We start from the raw sequence: 22,749 nt of genomic DNA, 5'->3' as shown, positions 1-22,749 counted from the left end.
GAGCCGATCCCCTCGGCTTTAGCAGGTGCCCGGCCGCCGAGGTACCATTTAAAACTTCCTCGCTTTTACGCACTGGCTGTACGCGTGACGCGTGCCTCCAGGCCCCGATCCGATCCCGGGTTCAAGACGCGACGACGCTATTAGCCAGCTTGGCGCATTAGCGGGCAATGCGCGTGAGGATTACCGACGTTACGTAAGTTCCCCATTACAGTGCGAATTACAAGCGACTCTCGCGGCCGGTTAGAAATCACTTACGGCGATCGACTCACGGTGGTACTCGCGGATTGGATAAATTATCGCGGGAATGTTCTCTGAACGTATGCAAATTATGAGCGAGAAAAAAAAGATAGCCAGTTCGCTTGAATAGATCCGCCGTCGCGATTGCGCTGAGATTGCGTCGATTATATCGGGTATGAATCACGATCGCATTGCACACACAATCGTCATGGATGAACGAGTGTGTCGATGCGCGTAGCTGCTAACCCGTGTCATTGAGCGGATGAGAATTAAAAATCAAACTGCAAAATTATCCGTTGAGGCTTCCTCTATGCTACGTGACGCGTGTAATTTAATACACATTGTTTCCTTCGATGTGAATTCACTCTCGAGGCTCCCGATATGTACACGTATTTAGCCTTGTTGACTGGACAATCCTTGCGAAATGAGATAGAAATAGAGTTATTACTCTGCCGACAGTAATAGATAATTATTCGAAATCATGACAATTGGAAACCACGATGATAGTTCCGCGTGTATCAACATCGTATAATAGATTAACGGGTTTACATCTATCACGAATATTACTACCGTAAGATGGAATAAAGCTGCTATGAATATTTTTTTTTCTCAAACACTAAGTAATTCCAGAATTTTATTTTCACACGTTCTTTTTTTATATCAGTTTGATTTTATCCTGTCTCACATTATATCATTTATCAAACGTAATTAATAATCGCGATACACTCTCTATGGAAATACAGATTATACGATGTTCTATCTTGATCGCAGCGGGTGCCTGAGAGACCCAAAAGGCCGGCTAATACCAAATACGAATAATTAATCGCCCCACTTACGGTTGCAGAGCTATGGCTAATCGAATGCGAATGCTTTCTGTTGCAGATTCGTGCGAACCCGTTGCGGAGCGACCTTACGGTGAGTGACTCACGATCTCAATTTCCCAGAGATTACAAGACCGTACTTATGCCACGGTAAAAATCGTCGCGGAACCTTCTATTCAGTATCTTCCGTGAAAAAAATATCCTCCCTATTACGCAGTCTGTGCACTTCGAAACGCGTTGACTCGACTCGCGCAATTCGCTTCCATTCAGTGCCTCATTCGCCGTTGATTTCATACAGCATTGCGAAACGCGATGTAACGCCGCTGGGTGCCTGTTTTCTCTCTTCTCTCTCTCTCTCTCTCTTTTTTACAGCGCACACCGACCCGATCGTGTGCCTATGCAAACTTGTAAATTAGATCGAATTCTCGGAATAATTACTTCAAGCGGAAAGTCTCGGCTAGTTTTATATCGTAGATACACCAAACCAGAGTAAAAAGCGGCCCGACTTTCGATTATAACAAAAGATACTCGTATTTTCATAGAAATAGTGAGAAATTGCTTGACTAATTTTTCACACATTACATATATAATGTAATATAAGTTTTTTTTAAATAATAATTAGCTAGTTTTTATAGCCATGTTTCGATGTACACCAGTTGTGAAAATCTACAGTATACGTAACGTGAACTTTTTCAGTAATAGCAGTATATCGGAACACAGCTTATAATGTTATTTGATAGCAGATTAAAAACTCAATTTTTAATATATTTTTTGTATCTGTTCGCAAACTTAATTCTCGATTCTGCAAGACTGACGTTCTTCTCTCTTTTAGTACCTTCTTGCGTCGACACTTTCGTATTCGAGTTCAATGACGGCGAATCCGACAAGCGGATCCAACGACGGTTGGAAAGACGTTTCGAAAAGCCGTTCATCTCTGGGCGTGATATCAAGTCGGGGGCTGTTAGGAGAGCATAAAAAGCCGCGTTGCATCCGGTCGCGTCTCCTCTATGCCAGAAGTCGTAAAATTCAGCGTTATGCGATTCGGGGCCTGTGTTTTGTCCCCCTTTCGAGATTATGATTATCCCAGCAGTGGCGGCAGCCACCGTGGCTAATATCACGCAATAAGCACGCCGGAGCCCAAGAAAGCAACGGTCTATCCTTCTCTCTTCCTCTTTCGCGTTCTCTTGCTCTCTTTCCCGCTCTGTCTCTGCCTTTGGCTTCGTCCGTCTTCGTCTCTTAACCTTCTCTTCTTCTGTTTTCTTCCACCGGTATATAATATGTGCCACCAAACCTGATGGTGTAAACGGTCATCCAGTGGAAACACGTGGATGGTCCAGGAGGCCATCAAACGAACCGCGTAGCCTTGCGAGAGCATTCTAACTTTCCTGAAGCGACTCCATCTTCACGGTCTATCGTACGTTTGAGAACACCGAGTAGTCGCGGTAGTTGACTAGGTGTTGCGTTGCTAATGGTGGCGGAATGCCCTGAGGACTGTTGGATCGTTCATATCTTTTAGTAGGCACAGAATATTTCTTGATAACAAAACCACTTCTTCTCTTCTATTTATTACGTTTCCCTTTAACTCCTCTTTAAAATAAGAAATCTTATCTTTATTTGAAATCAAGAATTATTCACAACAAAGTATTTCTACATGAGCGAACGTTGAAGAATTTTTGTTTCGGCGGGTAGTCGAGGTATTTGAGATTTTCGGGGGTTGTCGAATCAACAGGTTTCGGTTATGAGAGTGTAAAGCGTTTTGAATCTGACCCCTCGAGGGGCATGAATCCTCGGGCGCGAATCTCGATGTAGGAGAAAAAAAAGGGCGAATCTTGTCCGTGGGGGGTCGTGTCAGGCGCGGTTGCTCTCCCGATCGGTGAAATTGCGCGCGTGTGTTACGCGCGCGTATGTATTAAACGGGGGTAGTCCGCCGACCCCACGCTACGGGGGTGGCTGACAGCCGATTAGGGCAAGATGGGAGAGAAGCTGAGGGCCCCCACGGAAAACTTAAAATAACATCGCTCGATCATCCGGGTGTCTTCACAGACAGCCGACGACGCCGTGCTCCGCCATTCAAACGTTTACCATCCCGTCACCTTCCGCTGCTTCCTGGTTTACCCTAATCTTCGCCTGTGAGTGTTCTATGTCGCGAACCAACCTGTTCTCGTTTAAATCAAGCTGTATATTTACATGTTTACATGTACAATAATCACCGGTCTTTCTTTAAAAGGTTGTATTACGTTAAAGAGAGGAAATTAGTCACTTAGAATTAATATTTTAAAGTCTGTATAAATTACTTATAAATTTATAATAAATTCTCTATCATTTATTTTACAATTTATTTATGAAATATAAAAGCAAAGCTGTAAAATATTTTGAACATTTTTATAATTAACATATTCTTATTTATTTTTTAGAAATATACAAATTATTTATATCGGTTTTAATTTTTTTATTCGAATAGGTATATATGTTAATATTATTGTTAATTATTGCGACAGATTGTTAATATTATTGAGAGAAAAAATTGTTAATAAAACTTAGATATCACATAAGAGAAAGATATCGTCGCAAGATTTTTAAGTTGATTTGCCAGGGAAATTTTCGAAACAGTCAGAGGTTGAGCACCTCTTCGATGCTCATTACAGAGCGTCCCGCCCCCGGCGGCGGATAATCAGGGTGTATGGGGGAGTGAGGGGGGCGGGGGCGGTGGGTGACCTCGCCCGGGGCCTTTACTCTCCTCTTCTTCGCCCTGCCACTTCCACGTCTCTTTACTCTGTTCTTCCTACCTGACGGAGTATGCCTTTCTCTCTCCTTCCTCCTCTCTATTCTCTTATCTCTTTTCCTCTCGGCGGTATCCAAGTCCTTTCCTCTCGACGCTTTCGTCTACCAACTACCTGCGAAGGTGACGGAGCAGCAGTTCAGCTTTACGAATTGCGATCTCGGCGGTACTTTGCATTCGGTGTATATTGCTATCATCCTCGTCGCTTTATCCTCTGTCGTTCCTTTTCAAAATTAAGTTCTTTAAATTTTATCTAAATGTATTTGTGGCAATGTCTGAATTATTCTATCTAGTCCCTTGCATAAATAACAAACAGAAATATTTATATTATTTTTAAAAAAATAATATATAAATTTTTTTCAATCATTTTTTGATAGACGATTAGATAATCTAAAAACTTTACTTATGATACTCATTTATTTTCATGTTATGAATATTAAAATTTATTATCACGAAATGATTTTATAAATATGATACATGTATTAGAATATTCACGATATTGAGTGCTTCGATATTTCCGAGATAAGAAGATTAATCAATAGCGCGAGAGAGAAAGAAAGCCATCGGCTATTTGGCTGCGAATAATAATGATTATGGGCAGGTACTCTCCGCGAACAGGAAATGGCGTTGGTGAACGTCGATGGAGGTAGAAGGTAAAGTTTTTTGATTCGTCGGTTCGCCCGCGACGACAGTAAGCCGTGTGGTTGCCTTCCTTTTTGTGGTTCATTATCTATGCAGAGACTAGTGAAGAGAGCGCGGACAGATGGGACAGAAGAGAAGGAAGGAGAAAGGTCTAGGGTCAGGATTCACAAAGAATTGAGAGTTTCGGGACACGCCGCTGAATAATTGGAATCCAAACAGGGGACTCCACTCGGTGCTCCATGCGGATTCTCAACCTGTGGATCTACTGTTATTCTTGGAAAGAATTTATCCGCGTAAGGATTAATGTTACGGCACACGTGATAGTTTCGATGCATTGAAAAAACTTGTATCGTATGAAAGAGTCTCGTAATCTGAACCCGATCTAACTTGCAAAGAGCACACGAGAATGGATCCTCTACGCAGAGGGTTCTCGCAAACGCGATCAAAGAAATTTCTTCCGCGAACACGGTAATTCCACGCACAGAGAGTACTGGTAGAGCTGCTCTCGTCTCCGCTCGAGCTTCTCAAAAACTATGCACGCTTCTCGAGCGCGTTTCCAAGAAATTTTATATAACCAACCGTCGTTGCCTATTCACAGTACTCGTTCCCTCAGATTGTGTCCAGGACGCAATGTACGCTCTTTTCGCCGTTACGTATTGGAATGTGACGACTGACGGTACTACGATGATGCTCAATCGCCCGTTTATCCCGTTACGAGATTTTTTCTTTCCCTCGCGAACGCATCAGCCACCGGCCTGTCTCAAACTCGTTCGATGGGTGTGCAAGAAAATGTTGATGCCACTCGTCTTCGAGACCCTTCACGCATCCTTTTGCCTTTCTCTAAAATGGTCAAGAAGACTCAACGGGTCGGGGAGGTAACATGCGGTCGATATTCTGCCCCGTTTAGGGATTGACGAGATTCATCGTAAATTACTGATCTCGATGACTGGCGAAAGATGGTTTTACACATTAGCTCCCTTTTTTTAAGAAAATGGAAAATCGATTAATGTTCCCAATATTTTTTAAATAATTATTCTTTGTGTCATTAACCCTCCGTCTGCAGTTGTTATTTTTACTTCCTCTATCCAGCCGAAGTTTTTTTTTACCGTTTTAGACTTTCAAAAGCGGAAAATTTCAGGATTACTTTTCAACATCTCTATTACATTATCAATAATTTTTTAATAAGATATTTTAAGAGTAGAAATCGGATTCCGCTTTCCTTTATTTCGTAGAAATTTGAGAGTGAAATATCACTTGGGCAAAAAATCAGATTACAGACGGAGGGTTAATGAATATAGTGAATTTTTTATCTTGAAAATAAGTTAATAATAATATTTCGCCGATCGAATCACGTTTTACATTCGAGAAGATGTGTGAGGTTGAAAACTACACAGTAACTTGCTTCAAAATGGCCTCGTTCATAATTTCCTTGTAATTATCCCCTCTTATCTGTGCGTGCAAATTTGCATATGCGACCGCAGTTAAGCACACAGTACACGTTATTCAATCTCTCAGATAGCGGCGAAGGAATGTAAGAGTTTCCGGAATCTGTTAACGAATGAATATGTGAATATGAGAGACGGCGTCATCATCCGTTTTATCAGACCTATCTGCGGGGCGAGCGATGTCCATTCACCTTCGTCACCTCATGTCAGAAAATGCATCATGACGTAGTTCGTGGGCAGTATCCGACACCTGCGGACGATGTTGGGTCTGCTCTCACTTTGCCGCGAAAACGGTGGCGCCATTCAGGCAATCCTCCGGTCCCATTAAAGAATCCAGACGGTACCCACGTCCCTTCTGAAAAAAAGGCAGAAAGGACAAGGAAAAGATGATTCGACAGCCGCATTAGTTCCCACAGTAATAATTGCCTATGTCCTACGCAAATTCCTAGATTGCTGCACTTCCTGGAAACAGGCTGACAGAAGCATAGATGTACGCATCCGCGCCAATTATTTTTTCCGCTTCCGCGAGAAAGAGAAAGAGAGCAGGATAAAGAAAGTGCGACTAGAGAGTTAGACGAACAAAGATGCTTTTTTTTTCTTCGAATATTGTTGATGGAACGGCATCACCGTTTTATCCGTGAACTAGCGTCCGTCCAGTTCGATAGAAGCTTTATCGCGCAAAATTGACTGTTCGGAAGTGAGGGCAAAATTTTAGTTCGTTCGATCGATTCAGGATTGCACGACATTACGTATCTTTCTTGAGTGTGCGAGGAAATTGGAGCTTCAACTGAATCTCACGATGTACCTAGAGCTAATATTTAATTTAGCACTAATATTTAATTTAATCTTTTTTTAACGCAAATTATACTATATAAATTGAATAATTTCTAATACAAGAAAAGAAAGCAGCTTTCTTTAATACATTTTAGGGCTGAATTTGAATTTATTGCTAGAAAAATTCCATTAGGTCGAATTTTTAAGATGTACTGAGAGAAATATGATAACTTACAAAAACTTTCTTATTGTTTAATTAAAAAATTTTGATTACATTAACAAAATTTTTAAACTTCACTATATATTGAAAAAAATGTGTTCTTTTACATAAAAAAAAATGGACCTGATGAAAATATTTCGATGACAGATTCGGGCTAAATGTCGAAAATTACTCTAAAAATAATTTTCATATGCTCCTACATATAAAACCTTATAAACTATAGTATATTATTATAGAATCAAGCACTTATTGTCTTCGTCATTTTTTCCGATTATTGTTAACAATTTCATTCACCAATAAGATGTTGCGTTAGAAAGGAATAATTATCGGATAAATTTAATTTTTTGGGGGGCCTAAATCGATCTAATGCGTGACTATGTCGAAGAATTCTTCATCTAGATCCATTATTCTTCATTCGATTCCGGATCGCGTTCGACATGGCTACATCGCGGCGCGGCTCTGAAAGCATTCGGATTCATGAATGAACTATGTGGCGAGCGGACGACGGCCCGACGGAAGCACTATTATTTAGCATAGCCACTTTTTCGGGTCGTCGTCGCTCCTCGCGGCAGCGGCGGCGGCAGCGGCGTTGTCTCTTTTGTATCGTGGTGAGCCGCGAGCGATGACGCTGCAAAGACGGGTGCGCTCCGATTCCCAGTGGATCTGGAGCAGGTTCGTTTCTTCTCGAAGATCCTCCAACGTAACTAATGGACGCCACTTCGCCTCGCTAGGACACTTTATTATCGTAATTCGACTTCTATTAGCGCGCCGGCTGAAATTGTTCGCCATGTCGACGGGACTTCGCACGTCGAGTACTTCAAAACTACGTCAGCTGTATAAATTCACACTCCGACTTACGCATTAAGTTATTTGCGTAGTCACGAGCATATGCAGAAATGCTTCTCCTGCAGGGATATATTCGAAACATACATTTCCAATCGTCTTATATGTTTTATTACATCATATGCTTTATATTTTAAGAGTTCCGTAATTTTACGTTTGAAATGTTTTTTGTACGTTTTTATTAAACTCCATCTCACTAAGTACAAATAGTGAGTATTGCTCATCACGTTGGCGAAACGCTTTCTTGAACTAATTTCCTACAGAAAAAACAGTTTTATTGAAGTATTTAAAAATTTAGGTAGATAAAAAAAATCTGAAAATAATTTTGTTGATCAATCAAAATAATTATATAAGACGCTCAAACTGGTTGCTAGAATGTCAAAACTTTTTGTAATATTACTCGTTATATTTGAGATTCCTACATAATTATTTGGACGGTCTAATAAAATTATGTTCAGATTTGTTTAGTTAAATTTTTAGATACGTGAGCAAAATCATTCTTTCTGTGAAAGAACACATCCCCGCTAGGAAAATATATGGAATACGTTGATATGTATTTTGCAGCATTTGCATATTGTAAAAGAATCGTTTTTACAATATTTTAAACGTTCTTACAATTTTTTGGATGCACATGCATCAAAAGCGAGTAACAAGAGAATTACTCCTGCCTATAGCTCTGGTCCGCTGCGAGTCTAATCGCGGCCCGATAAAAGGCAAAGTCGCACAAGCGAGCGTCGTAGAACTGCCCAGAAGCAATCAAGCGAACAATGACACCGACATTGGAGGCAACTTCACGCGCCGAGTCGCAATGCGGTGGACATTGTGCGTAGGATTAGCTTCCGGTCTGAGCTCTCTCTCTTTGTGGGACCAGGTGGGACCCAAGTACGAGTCCCGTTGAGGCGCGAAAAGTGAGGGAATCTTACACGACGACGCGAAGGTTGTTACAGGCCCTTCAATGCACCCGACTGGACTTGCATCGGAAAGTCTCGCGGTGTTCGCGCCCGCTGTGTTTTGCCGCGTTATTGCGCCGGATGACCGTATTTACGACTTGCTGGAAGTGCCGTAAAAAAGCGAACGTGGCTTGACGGCGGCGGGGCCCTCCCCGCTCACGTGAGAACTCTCGTAGGGCCCGCACTCGTGGACAAGCTTTCCCTTCTTTCTTCTTTCTGCTCCTCTCCTCTCGATCTCCTTCTTTTTACACGATCGTCACACCCGACGCCTTATTAAATCCGTAACAAAAAGTTCGTCGCACCATCGCCGAGCCGAGCCCTTAACTGATTCCTCCGCCGAGCTTCTACGCGACCTCCTTCCTCGCCGTTTTTTTATCGTCCTTTTGCATCCCTTTCGCACGTTTCTTCTGCTCGACATCTTCTTCATTCTTGCCCAGAAGTTTTTGTCACAATCATACGATACAGCAAACGACACGTCTTCCTGCGGCTAAGCGCAAATAGCTCGCTCATAAATTCTAATTAATCCCATGTAGCAAATACCGAATATAACTGTCATGTAACTTAGATGTAAAAAAACATTTGCATATATGTTATGTAACAATTATCTGTATTTGTTGGGATCGATTTCTTTTAACAATACGAAAGATATCTTTTGCAAGGAAAGAACGATTTTGCTGAAGTATCTGAAAATTTAGTCAGCTATTCTCTAAAACTTTTAAAATGAATCTTATTCTGAAGAATGAAATTTCACTCTTTAGAGTGTGATTCTACTCCAAAGAATTTAAAGGGTGATCTGAAAATAATTTTGTTGAACCATCAAAATGATTAGCAGGAATCACAAGCATGATAAGCAATGCTATAAAAGTTTTGACGTTTCAGCAACCAATTTCAGCGTCATAACTATTTCTGTGATCCGATAAAATTATTTTCAGATCTGTATTTAGTTAAATTTTTAGATACTCAGCAAAACCGTCTTTTCTGTGTGGACATATTCCATATATTGAATTCTCACTACAGATGCGCTGAAAAATTAGTTCGAGGAGGCGTTTCACCAACGTGATGAGCAATACTCACTGTGAGCGATGGTCGCCGCGCTATACTATTCGCACTTAGTGAGGTGGAGTTTATGAACATAAATTACGACGCGAACGGGGCTTTAAAGTGCTTGGTCGGCGCGGCATCGGTCGACGCCGCCGATGCCGCGGCATTGCCGACGTGTTGCGGTTTTCGGGCGATCCGATCCCGAACCGCAGAATGGTCGATTACCGGGTTCGGTCATCCGGCAAACGACTATTAATGATATTTCGTGTCGGATCTGCATGCTCCGACCTCGGCAAAGGGAGCCGACCGTACCCGAACTTTCCGTGCATTACCGGCGAGATTTTTACGCGTGTTCCGCGTGTCCGAACGGAATAGCGATCGTAACGGGGAGAGGGAGGCCCTCAACATTTCGAGGCCCACGTCTCAACATAATGCGATAATAACGCAATAGAGGATTGAACCGAGGTACCGCGGCATCTCTTTCCGTACGCGGGACCACCTCGTCTTCCTCCTGCCGGCATTCTCTTCTTCCGTAGAAGAATATTGCTCCACCTCCGCGCGGCGGAGGTGCAGAACATTTACCGACCTGCCGGCTATTTATTGAGGCAGAGATTCTCAATATATTCGAGTCGACGTTGTTCTTTGTGCCAACGTATTATATATTGTATTCCTAAAACGATTATATTTTAGAATACTAGTAGTTTTTCTAACAAAAGGGAAAGAAACAGGCTTATCATCATCCTCTAACATATCTTAAATATTTATTTAATGTATAAAAAAAGTAAAAATTATAAACGATGCTACATCTTTTTATATAGTTTTATTTTATTAAAATGAAAATAGTTTTGTGACTCCAAGAATAAATAAACAATATAAATAAATTGCCTATATGAGTTTCCACTGTTATTAGTGCATAAATAATATACTTATGAAACGATGAGATATAACTCGTAAACAATTGGAATGTACTTACTAATAAAGTTAACTGCTTCGATTCTGGATTTGAGTCCTCTTCAGTGCGGAAGTTGAAGATTCTGAAGTTTGCCATCATTCATAATCCATTCGACATATAGTTCAGATACCTTCCCCCAGTACCTTTCAGAAAGTGAGAGAAAATGAAAGAAAGAAGGAAAGAAAGAGATTACCGCTCTTGCCAAACTATTATTATAGGATCTCTATTTACAATCAGTTATATATTGTGTTCTTGTATTAAATTATAATTGAGCAACTTGAGAATTATCTAACGCAATTTCACATTATCGATCAGAAGACTCAAATTCATTCCTGATGGTGAAACGGCAGGTCACTTGCACTTACGCGAAACAACATGCCACATATAACGAACTTTTCCGCATGTTAGCGGTTTCTCACGGTACCGGAGCGCGCGTACGGACTTCAGTTTTTTTCTCGTAGCATTCACTTGGACGATTCCTTTTACTTGCTCGCCGTTTAATTCGAGTAATCCGGACACCGCGCAATAAAGCTACGCGGCAACGAGGTGGGTGGATTGCGTAATGCAGTTTTAAATAACGATCAGATGCGATTCTCTTCGGCAGGCGTGTGCGCCACACCAGAAATGCAGGACCAGAACCCGGCAGGATTAAAAATCGGCTTCGGCTTTAACGGCGGATCGCACGAACGCGAAGGCAGATACACAAATCAGGCCGTAAAGCCGATCAATTAAACGGCAGGCCGCCGATCTGCCGCGCATTATAACCGGTAATTATCTGTAATTAAATATTGGCCGCGGCCGCCTCACCGGCCCGACCGAACGTTTCGAGGGTGTGTTCCGATCCTTACTCGTATACTCTCTCATCCTCTCCGTCGTGTTGCCCACCTCGCCTTCTTGTTCCATCGTCGCTTCTTTCTTCCTTCGCCCCGTTCTTTTGCACAGCACCCTCGTTCCTCGTTTTTTCTTTACAAAGGAGCACCTTGCGTCGCGACGCAAGTTGGATTTCGGGTAAGAAAGATCGAGATGCCTTCTTTTATGTGTTACGATGAAAATATCTTTCACTCAATCATGTTTTCTCTTCAGATAAGAAACGAAAAAGTTGCATTTCAATTATTACAATAATTACAATAATTACAATAATTATATTTCTGTTCACATTAACAAATATTAAAACATTTTTTAATTCTAAACAAATATTATTTATGTTAATTAATGTGCGTGTGCGGGAAACAAATTTGCAAACAGTCTGTTCCGACATAGTTTTCATAATTTATTCTATAAGGAATTAATACTTTTAATTGCACATCTGATTGTAACGTATCACTTGCAGCACATTAAATCCTGAGAATTTGTACATTGTTATAATGTATCTATGTCAATTATATTTGATCATCCGCTCTTCTTTTATGAGAATAATTTGTGGTTTCTGTTTCGTGCGCGGATAGTCACAGCGCGATATATAAATAAAAGATGGCCTTCACACAAGGAAACCGTGCTCTCTGGCGCCGGAAAGCAAGTGATGCTCGCGTTTCCTTAATTGCGAGACTTCTACGAACTTGTTAAAATTACGGCGACGCTTCTCGTCAGCGGAGGAAAGATAATGATAGTGCCGAATGGCGTGTCTGAAATTTATGTGGACGCAAGAAGGTGGGTGGTTGCAGCCACCGGTAGGTAGGTAGGTAGGTAGGTAGATAGGTAGGTAGGTAGGTAGGTAGGTAGGTAGGTAGGTAGGTAGACCAAACGTTTGTTCGTTTCTCGAGGGAACTTCTGCATCCAGACACGAAACTTCGTTCATTGATTTATTCCCTGATGTTCTGCCGAATAGAAAATTGTTTGGCCTCTAATTAAAGGACGCGGGAAAAGCGCCTACAAATGATATACGGGATATTTTTTTTCTTTGCAACGATTATCCTGTATTAATTAGGGAATACAGGGATACAGGGAAAATGAGTAAATTATTAAGTATAGCTTTGATGCTAATAATGTTCGCTTTCGTTGGTAGGAAAAATATTCTTCTTTAACGGGGAGATAGCCAGAGCATTCTGTCGGCGTTGGCATTCCATTTCGGAGCCGAAGTCTCCGTTTAGGCATCGCATGACGTTCGTCTATTTATCAAGCAGTATCATCATTCGCCTTTCTCTACCGCGATGCCGCCCCCTACGGCGATTTAATCTAATTTGTATCGCCCTTTGTTAATCGCGGCCGCGTCGTTAATTCGTTCGGCCCCGCAAACCGGGACCCCATCGCCGCCCAAATAAACTACCGTACGTCCACGCTCCGTCCAGAGTCGTCATAATAAACGTAAAGGGGACAAAGGGGACACGTATCATTTTTTTTCTTTGAAGATGTGGAACGCGCGGCGTGGTCCGAAAAGATAATGTTACTGAAGGGTAACATCGAGCAAGGAAATTGCGACATGAGAGGATCATCAGATGGACGACCGTTAAGCCATCAAAATTATTAAAACATTATGTATAAATATTTTAATTCTGTAAAATTTTTATTTGTTCATTTAATAATTAGAAAAATATTGCAAAAATTTAATTTTCTATATTTATTTCCGGAAGGAATGGTTTTGCTAAAATATTTATCTAAAAATGTAGCTATACAAATCTGGAATTAAATTTTGTTGGACTAATAATTATGTTGGGTGCTCAAGCTGGTTGAACGTCAAAAGGACTTTTTGCATTGCTTATTATGCTTGAGTGTCCTGCATAATTTTGATAGTACAATAAAATTATTTTCAGTTTCTATAATACATCCAGCTAAATTTTCAAATATAAAATCATTCTTTCCGTGCATTACAATCTGATTTAATTTTCTATATTTATTTCTTACTACGAGCTGCCACTGAGCTTTGACCTGGGTTATATACTGAAGACTAGCACGATACGAGGGTTGCAGATTTCAAGGCACATATTAAGCAGGATTATTTATTGACTCGGCGTGCGAGCCCTTGATTTGATTTAACAAACAGCGCGCGGTAACAAATTGATAAGCGGTTGCGGTCGGCGAAGATCAGAGGCTCGGTGCCGGTAAGAGAAAGGGGTGAAGGGGGTTGTATTTCATGAAGGTTCGGGTCAGGGCCGAACGAACGTACCGCGGATATAGCGCGTCTTTATCCGTCTTTCTCTTTCTTTCTTTCCCTTCCTCTAGTCTTCGTGAGAGGACGCCATTAGCATAGGGGGCCCCCCCACGGCGAGTGCGGGGCCCAGCGGGCCCTGCACCGGTACACATTATATAGGTGAGGCTTGATATATAAACTGACTTCATTGATTTATGGATCGAACGATTCCTTTAATTATAATACGATATTTATTCAGATGAGCCGTGTGGCCGCTCGGAGTCACGCTGCTATATGATAATACGTGCTTTCTGCTATAGTTGCCGGGTTCTTACCTCCCACTATCGACTCTTTTTTACTGGATTCGTTCGTCTCTTTCTCCTTCGATAATCTCTATCTTTTCTTTGCTCTATACTGCCGATAGCATGTTAACTCTATAGCAGCTGTATCAGCGAAGACCAGGGTACATAAAAGCGCGCTTAGAGCTGCGACATGATATATTCATAGTTGGAAATAGCATAGGTATAATGAGATTTATTTATCCAAAATATCAGTAACTAATTTTTGAAATCATTTAATATTGAAATTAAAATGTCGATTTTCAGTTGCTGTTAATATCTCAGCGTAAAACTGTAATAGTGACTCTGAGGTCTTAACACAGATTGTACGTGCAAAGTGTACTTTGCAATTCTGAATAAGATACATATATTAGATTGTGTGTATTTGTATATTTGTGACTACAATGGGTCTCCATTTCCATTGTATCGGGTCACGATTAAGACCATGCTGATTTCTAGTACTCACGTAACACTCGGAAGAAATAGTACTGTCCTCTTTACTAGACGCGTAAGAAGAATTGAAACGTATTCCCTTTATTACGAACGTATATATTGTGGTTGATGTTAGAAGACAAAAACGAAAATTCGAAACGGCGATTGGTGTGATGAGGCGATTAGCGATCTGGAGGAGTAAAGGATGGTAAGAGAATGGAGAGGAGAGGATGGTAGCGGGCGAGGATGAATCCGAATCGTGTTCCCACACGTGGAGGCCGGGCGCACGATCGGTTCAACTCGGTAAAACACATGTAGATAATTACCGACATGCGGTATGAGCTCGTGATATTAATCACGATTAAGCCGATTCCGAGGCGTCCTGGTGCACGCCACACGCTACGTGGATCCAGTTTCGCGAGACTCCTTTCGTTCTTTTTCTACTGCGATTTCTTGTTCTCCACCCACGCAAAGTCGATCATTACTCTTTTCTTCTGTGCATTATCATCACACTTAATTATATGTATATATGCATGAAAATTTATATATCGCACACAAGCAATAATTTTTATGAAAATGATAAAATAACATATTAACGTTATAGCTGCATATATATTATTTTTCCTAGTATAATATTTATAAAGTTTGTTCAGGTTTTATCAACGATTGCGTTTAATGCTAGAACTGTCGATGATGCCATTTTGGCTCTGCTAATCTTTTCCATTTTTTTTTTATTAAATATTGAAAAAATATGTGTGTATAATAGAAATAATTTTAATGATACAAATAATATCAAAATAACTCTTCATTAAGCTAACTCTTCGAAAACAAGGATAAGAAATTAAATTGGCACCTTATTTGATAATTCTAATGGATCATTAGTAGTTCCAGTATTAAAGTTTATTTAAATCATCAAAATTTTTATTATCGCTTTTATTCTAAAACATTGTTCGAGAAATATCAAAAACTTTACTATTAAAATTTTATTGGTATTATTATTAGATACATCATTTCTAAGATTGAAAACTCGCAGTGCGAGTATTTCCTTAGAAATCATCTCTGTCATGTTTCTTGCTACGACTCGTCCGGATCTCTCGCGTTTTACCTTGACATATTTAAGATTTGCGCTGCCATACTTCTGTCTTCTCATATCTCCTTTCCTTTTTTTTTTTGCTTCTCCACGTACACGCATGTGTGCATACGAAGCCCGCGCTCGGTATAAATCAAACGCAGTGCCGCGCATTCCTTCCGTGACTAAGGATCGATCGGCATTTCGGATTGCGATACGATTCTCAGAGGATGACAATGGTGGATATTTTAATCGTAGTATTGAAACGTTTATGGATCATTACGATCTATCCTTTTTTCCCGTACGATATCTAATTATCTTTAAGCTGAATATACAAGTTTTCAGACGTATGTTACGTAATATCCCCAAAAATAAAATTTTTTAGAACAACGTTCCATGATACCGTTCTATTACTTTTTCTATTAACAATATTTCTGGACTAGTTTCACTAAACGCACGTCCCAACAATAAAGCGTGAAGAAAGTCGGGAAGAAACGAAGAAGGGTGAATAGGTACTTATTACGTGTGGTCACGTGTGCATAATTAGAGGCAAACCGATAACGGCTCGCAACGCTTGTCAAGCAGTTAAGTGTTACCCGAGGCCGTGGCCAGGTGGACTAATGATCTCCTGGGGCATCCTCGGCGTATCCTCGACGCATCTTCATCCCTTCCCTCTCCCTTCTTCATCTCTCCTCTCTATCTCGTCTTCTTCATCCATTCACGACGGCGCGGGACGCATTATCATTGCGCTCATTGTTACCACTCCTCGCGATACGACTTCATCTCCCTGCCATGCGGCCAATGCTACTACCACTCAACCGCCTGTCAGTACCGCCTGATTACCGTGATAATCTGCAGGAACGGCAACGGCTTTCGGCCGCGGATATGAAATCATTACTGCGCCATACAGCGTAAGATACACGCACGCTCTCGCTGGCAATTTCGATTTCGTTGGTAATTGAACCGTGGAAATTATCCAGGAGCGCTCTGTACAATCCGGCATTTCCATGTACCTCCTTCGGAGAGCAGATGCTTATATACCATGTGTGTTCGACTTCATAAGTTAGATTACCACTGACTGTTAATTGTTTACCAGTGTCATTTGTAATCACAGCGAACGAGAAGAGCATTAAAAAATATACACCAACAGCTTTCCATAAACTATCCTTTAACACTAGAAGTACCAATATTTCTTACTCATTAAAAGGATCAGGTGATTAAATTACTGAAAAATAAAAAGTGATAAAAAACCAAATGCTTTTTCAGTATAAAAAACTTATTAAAAATCACCAAAACATGTCAGAATTCTATCTTTTATACAGGAAATAAGTATAATATTAATTTCTAAAAAATAGAAACGATCAATAATAATAGTACCGCTCGGTACTTCTAGTGTTAACTAGAATGCTATCGTATATAAATCTTACGTGTGAATAAGCGAAGTCATGAGCGCTAAGCTATGCCTTCAGTGGTCATCAGGAGATTCAATCTGCCATGCTAGGCCAAGCGGGAACAAGCTTTTAAAAATTCAATCTGTTACGTATTAGTTTGAAATAGTTTGAATTCTTCTGTAGTTAGTATTATAACGGAGTCTGTAATAAGAAGTGATAAGAAATTTCAATTTTTTGAGTTTTGTATCATGTATTTTATTGATTAGTGTTATTAGAATACACACACACACACACATTGAACTACATACTGTATATTACTTTAAGATTAAATTTGATGGCTTATTATTTTTTTTCTCTTAATAATTATATTATTTGTGATTATAAAAGTTTAAATTATAAATATTTTGTCATTAAAGGTGTGAAATGTATGAAAATGTATTACATTAATTAACAGTTAATTAAGAGCCTATTTCATATATAAAATTTACTATTATCAGTACTATAATTAATTTATTGTTGTCAATAGCAATACTGTATAATTCAATATCGATAACATTCTAGGATTAATTCACGCAGCCATATTTCGCGAAAAAATTCACCTGAAACTTTCCGACGCTTCATTATTGCATTCAGCGGTATCATCGACATCGTTTAACATCTCTTCGTGAAAAGAAAAAGGAAAGAAATATTAGAGAACATCATGAGCGATTTTTACGTCTTCCTCTCTCTCTCTGTTTCCCGCCGCGCGTGAATCGCGGGGAATTAACCGAACGCACGCGATACTGGCGTGTAGTATGCCGCGGTATCGTAATCCACGCTGCAGTGCTGCAGAACCGCCGACGCAGCGTTGCGTGCGTCTCGCTTCGCTCGCCGGCTGTTTCTTCGTCGCTTACTCTCGGATCGCGTCGTGCACTTTTCGCCACTCTGCGAGTGCCTAACAAGGATTCGAGTGTAGAATTGAAACCGATACCGCATAAAACAGCTTCTTCCTTCGTGTCTCTGCCGAGCGGAAACGCCTTTTAACTTCAGCATTTTTTACAACGAGTCGATCGTTGTGCTGGATTGCATGAAGTCTTCCGCGATCGCTTCTTCAATTAGCTTTTTCTTTGTTTTTCTATGTTTATATATTATGTTTTACATCCAGAGAAAGGTTTCTTCGATTTAAAGAAATGTTTATTTGCTATACGGTTAAAGAAAAAATTTCTTTGATTTGAACGTCATTCTTTGATTTAAACATTATTTTTTTAAATAAAATAAAAAAATTTATTTGATTTAAAGAAATTATGTACAAATCAAAGAAATTTTTTCTTTAAGCGTAGCTTTTATAGCAAAGAAACATTCTTTAAATCGAAGAAATCTCTGAGTGTAGCTTCATAACTTCTGATATATACATAAAGTTATTTTTAGACTATTAACTTGAATTTTTACATACTTCAGCGAAATTGTTCTTTCTATGTATTAATACTGTTACAATTTATTATCAATACACGGACAGAACTATTTTGCTGAAGTATATGAAAATTGAAGTAAATAATCTGAAAATAATTTTATTGGTTCATCAAAATAATGATATACGAAACTCGAGCGTGATCAGAAATGAATTTTGGTAGTCTAACAAAATTATTTTCAGATCCAAAACTTTGTAGATACTTCAGCAAAATCGTTCTTTCTGTATATGCTCACTTTATGTAAAATTTATTACTCTATAAACGAGCATAAAAATGAAAACTTCATATTTTCAACTTTTCTGATTATAACAAGGACGACGAAAAAATAATGGCGAAGTCTCGGAAATAATCACGCGGATATCGAAATGAAAGATATTGTATTAACGAGGGCGGCTGCAGCATTCTTTAGAAGTGTATACTATAATACTGATTGATATGTTTGCGGGGCGGTTACCACGTGGTTAGACAGTGAAGCCACTACATCCACTCTTACCTGATGATTTAAGGGCCATATATTACAAGTGGGCTCTTGGCACTACTTGTAGTACTACTCGCGCTTCGGTACCTGTATTATTGAGACGTCCTGCGTGTAGGAGAGACAGAAGGGACGAAACATCAGCAGTATAATCTCTTTCGCATTAAATATCGATTGTGAACATCAAGATTTTTGCTCTATTCTTCTATATTCTTCTCTAATAATAATGACATTTGAATTCATAAGTTCTTGTAAAATTTATACAAACATCTACATGATGTAAATAAAATTACGGAATGAGATTACAAATTTTTCAAGAACAATCATAATTTTGTGATAGCCTTTCGATTTTTATAATAAAGACAAAATTTTCATTAAACGTGCTGTTTATATTTTATCTATTATTAGTATTTATATTTCTTAACTTGGAATTAATCAGTATAAATCAATATAAATCAGTAGATTTAGACTATATTATAATTACCGTAAAAACTAGATTATTTTAAACTCCAAGTCTCACGTTTTTCGACCATGATTAAGCGTAAAGTCCGGCCAATTGCTCATTAGGCGCCATCTTTGATAATGCCGCGCATAAAAGATCATTAACGTACGTCTCGTTAAGCATAAGAGTAAGCGCATCAAGAATCAGATCCAGGTAATGGTTGTTATTGCCCCGCAATAATGCAATTTTTTCAAGCTACGAGTGCAACCATCGCCAAGCCCAACAAATTACCTCTCGGATTGTGTAAAACCACCGTCATTATATACTTATATATTTAATAAATAAATAGCTGTTTTCTTATTCTAGAATTATCTCTTAAAAGAATTATTAGTTACAATTAACTTGTATGAAAAATAAAATATATAATATTTATAATGTAAACATTACACAAATAAACTTTATACGTTAATTTTGTGTATTAAGATGTAAATTTTTAAGAATTATTATTTATGTACTTGACTTATGTAATTAGGTATAAAGATCAATTATCTTAAATTTCACAAGAAAACAGATCTAAGGTAGCGGTGACTTTTACGATACCGAGTGAGCATTCGGCGCTTTGCAATGGTGCGTGCAACATAAACGTAAAACGTTACGTAAAAGCCTCGTATTTTCTGTTGGGGCAGCGATTTAAGTGCATTGTTAAAAAGTGAGAGCGATTTATTTGACGAAAATGAGGTCGCGTGACCAACGTTCGAAGACATTATCGCGACCATGACGTAGTCCAATTAAGAAGGTGCTGACTCGTTTCGCGGAAACGAATAAACAGGTAATAAAGCAGCATCATCAACTTACCTTGGCAAATAAACACGGCGGGTATGCGAGTTGGCATGCAAAGCCCGAAGAGTCGTCGAACCCCGCTGTTTATCGTTCAACACCGGAAAACAATAAAACTCACGCACATCTTGCATATGTTATTATATACATGCAGCAACTATACATCGATATTTTATAATTATTGACCTCGCATCTAATTCTAATACATCGAAGTCTTAAAACACTAACTGACAGCGATTCAGCCGAGCAACTGAACGCTTCAATAGTTAGAAGATCTGATTCATGTATGATTATATCAGTTAAACCTTTCCATTTAATATTCGCTCAGTTATTTCTGGACAAAGAATCAAAGGATTTCGCTGTCAAATGTTATTGACAATCTGGACTGCATTCGAAAACACTATCCAAGTATTATTTTACCTTCGAGTATTATTTTATTCTTGTTGTTCACCGAATGTTAAATAAAGATAAAATGACACACTCGAGGAATATTTTTGAATGCAGTCCTGTAATAAAAATATGCATAATATAATATAAAAGTTGCTTAGATGTTGTATTTCAAATGCACTACTTCGAACGCATCACGAAATCATCACAGACTTTGATAAAGATAATAACCGAAATAGCCGTACAATTCCGGAGGTGGCAACGACCTCGAGATCAAATCGTATTTCCGACAAATCATGAGATCGGCGGGGAATCGATGAGGGGGGCCGCCGCCGCCGCCACGAGGCTATTTCGAGCGCGTATAACGTACGAGCGGTGGTACCCCTGCAGAGGTATCGACGTAAAGGTCGTGACGCTCACGAAGGTTATGACACTCGTAGGAGGACAGACGAGGTCGGGAACGTAGGTTGTTCGCTCCCGGAGGTTGATGGATGATCTCGGGTGTCGGAGATATGAGGCCGCGATTGGCCGGCCATAAAGCAGGACGGGAAGCACCTATACGGATCCTTCTTCGTGTCTTCACTCGCGATCGCATAATCCGTCCACCTTCGCGGGAGTCCTCGATCAGCCTTTATCGTTTGCCCCCGTCCCCCTCGCCCCCCTATTCGATTGTGAGCTGATCTGCCGGCGATTTGCTCTACGCAATTCATTCCCGCGGACATCGGCGAGGCCTGAAAAAAAGATCGCGCATCTGTGAGAATATTGCTATCATCTATGTTTGCGATTGGCCATATACATAGAAAGAACGGTCTTGCTGAAGTATTTAAAAGTGTAGCTGTTATACATTAGATTTGGAAATAAATTTTGTCGAATTCTCAAAGTAATTATGTAGGATGCTGAAACTAGTTTCTAAAATATCAAAACTTTTTGTTATATTTCTTATCATGCTTGAGTTTCCTAAATAATTATTTTGATGTCTAACTTATTCGCAGATCATATATCTACCTAAGTTTCTAGATATTTCAGCAAAATCGTTCTTTCCGTGTATAAAATTTAAAAGATTTAGTAGATTTGATTCTTTGAATTGATATCGTGATTAAATTGACAAAATCATTCATATTCACGAGGCTTACGTGGATAGGCGAGAATAATTAATTAATAGGTTTGCTAATTAATTAATTACCGGCTTGCGTTTATTTCGTTATCTGATATTTTCTCGATCTGAATACGTGATCGCGCGATTTAATCTGTCTGGATTCCGGAGATCCGGCCCTGTGATCGCAATGATTACGATGAACTGATGCAAAGTGCGAACAAATTCGATCATATTGTTAACTGATTATTATATTATCTTCCCGTTTTTCATATTCGTATGATTACACGAGTGACGGGTTCGAGAACCTACCTTGTAGCAGGATAAATCGTGTTACGTGGGTGGTCATGGCCGCTTCTGTGATCACCGATCATTTCTCGATATATTCGACCGAGGCAGTATCTTATGTTTCTTCGTTTATCGCTACATCACGTTAATACGAACGGTAAATGTAATTTTTGATACAACTAGTTTGATGGTGAATCATCATTTTAGATGATCGTCATGTACTATATATTAATTTGTGTAGGTCAATGATCGATACTGTAGTCATATGCCCATTTCTATCAATGTAGTTTAATTTTAATCTTGACTTAACTAACTCTTCATCTTTTTCTAATTTTAAGAATTAAAAAAGGATTAAAGAAGAATTAAAGAAGAATTAAAAAAAAGAATTAAAAAGAGTAAGTTGAACCGAGATTAAAGTTAATCTAATGGGTAGAAACGGGCATTCTTACTTAAACTTTCTTTTTAGAGTTATAACATTTAATTATGACATTAATTTGCTCGATATACATAACAAGCGATTTAAGAAATTAATATATTGATTATATAATGTATATTTCCCATATTGCACCGCATACTATTGCTGGCTGCAGTGTAATTAAAATAGAATATTACAATGGCAATTGCAACAAAATGTTAATTTGCAATAACTAATTTGTAGGAGTAGCTTTATTATTCTTATTGCACAATATCTCGATGTTCATTATTCAACATCTTGTGTAGCAATTATTGGCTTACTAGTTATATTACGAATCCAGCAGCATGCAGATTTATAGTGTATCCA

The 22,749-nt window shown here is 39.3% G+C and overlaps 1 protein-coding gene across 1 annotated transcript in view; it reads left to right on the top strand.

Moving 5' to 3' along the window:
* The window catches only part of LOC108721399 (POU domain protein 2), a 144,881-nt gene that overhangs the window by 30,879 nt on the left and 91,253 nt on the right, over positions 1 to 22,749 (top strand). The window contains 1 exon segment of the mRNA XM_018445937.1: positions 1,120 to 1,152. Coding sequence (XP_018301439.1) covers positions 1,120 to 1,152 — 33 coding nt within the window.

This window comes from Mycetomoellerius zeteki, unplaced genomic scaffold (genome assembly GCF_001594055.1).
Source record: "Mycetomoellerius zeteki isolate Tzet28-1 unplaced genomic scaffold, Tzet1.0 scaffold169, whole genome shotgun sequence".
Taxonomy (NCBI): domain Eukaryota; kingdom Metazoa; phylum Arthropoda; class Insecta; order Hymenoptera; family Formicidae; genus Mycetomoellerius; species Mycetomoellerius zeteki.
The sequence above is the reverse complement of the archived record's forward strand: the minus strand, read 5'-3'. Positions and strand labels throughout refer to the sequence as shown.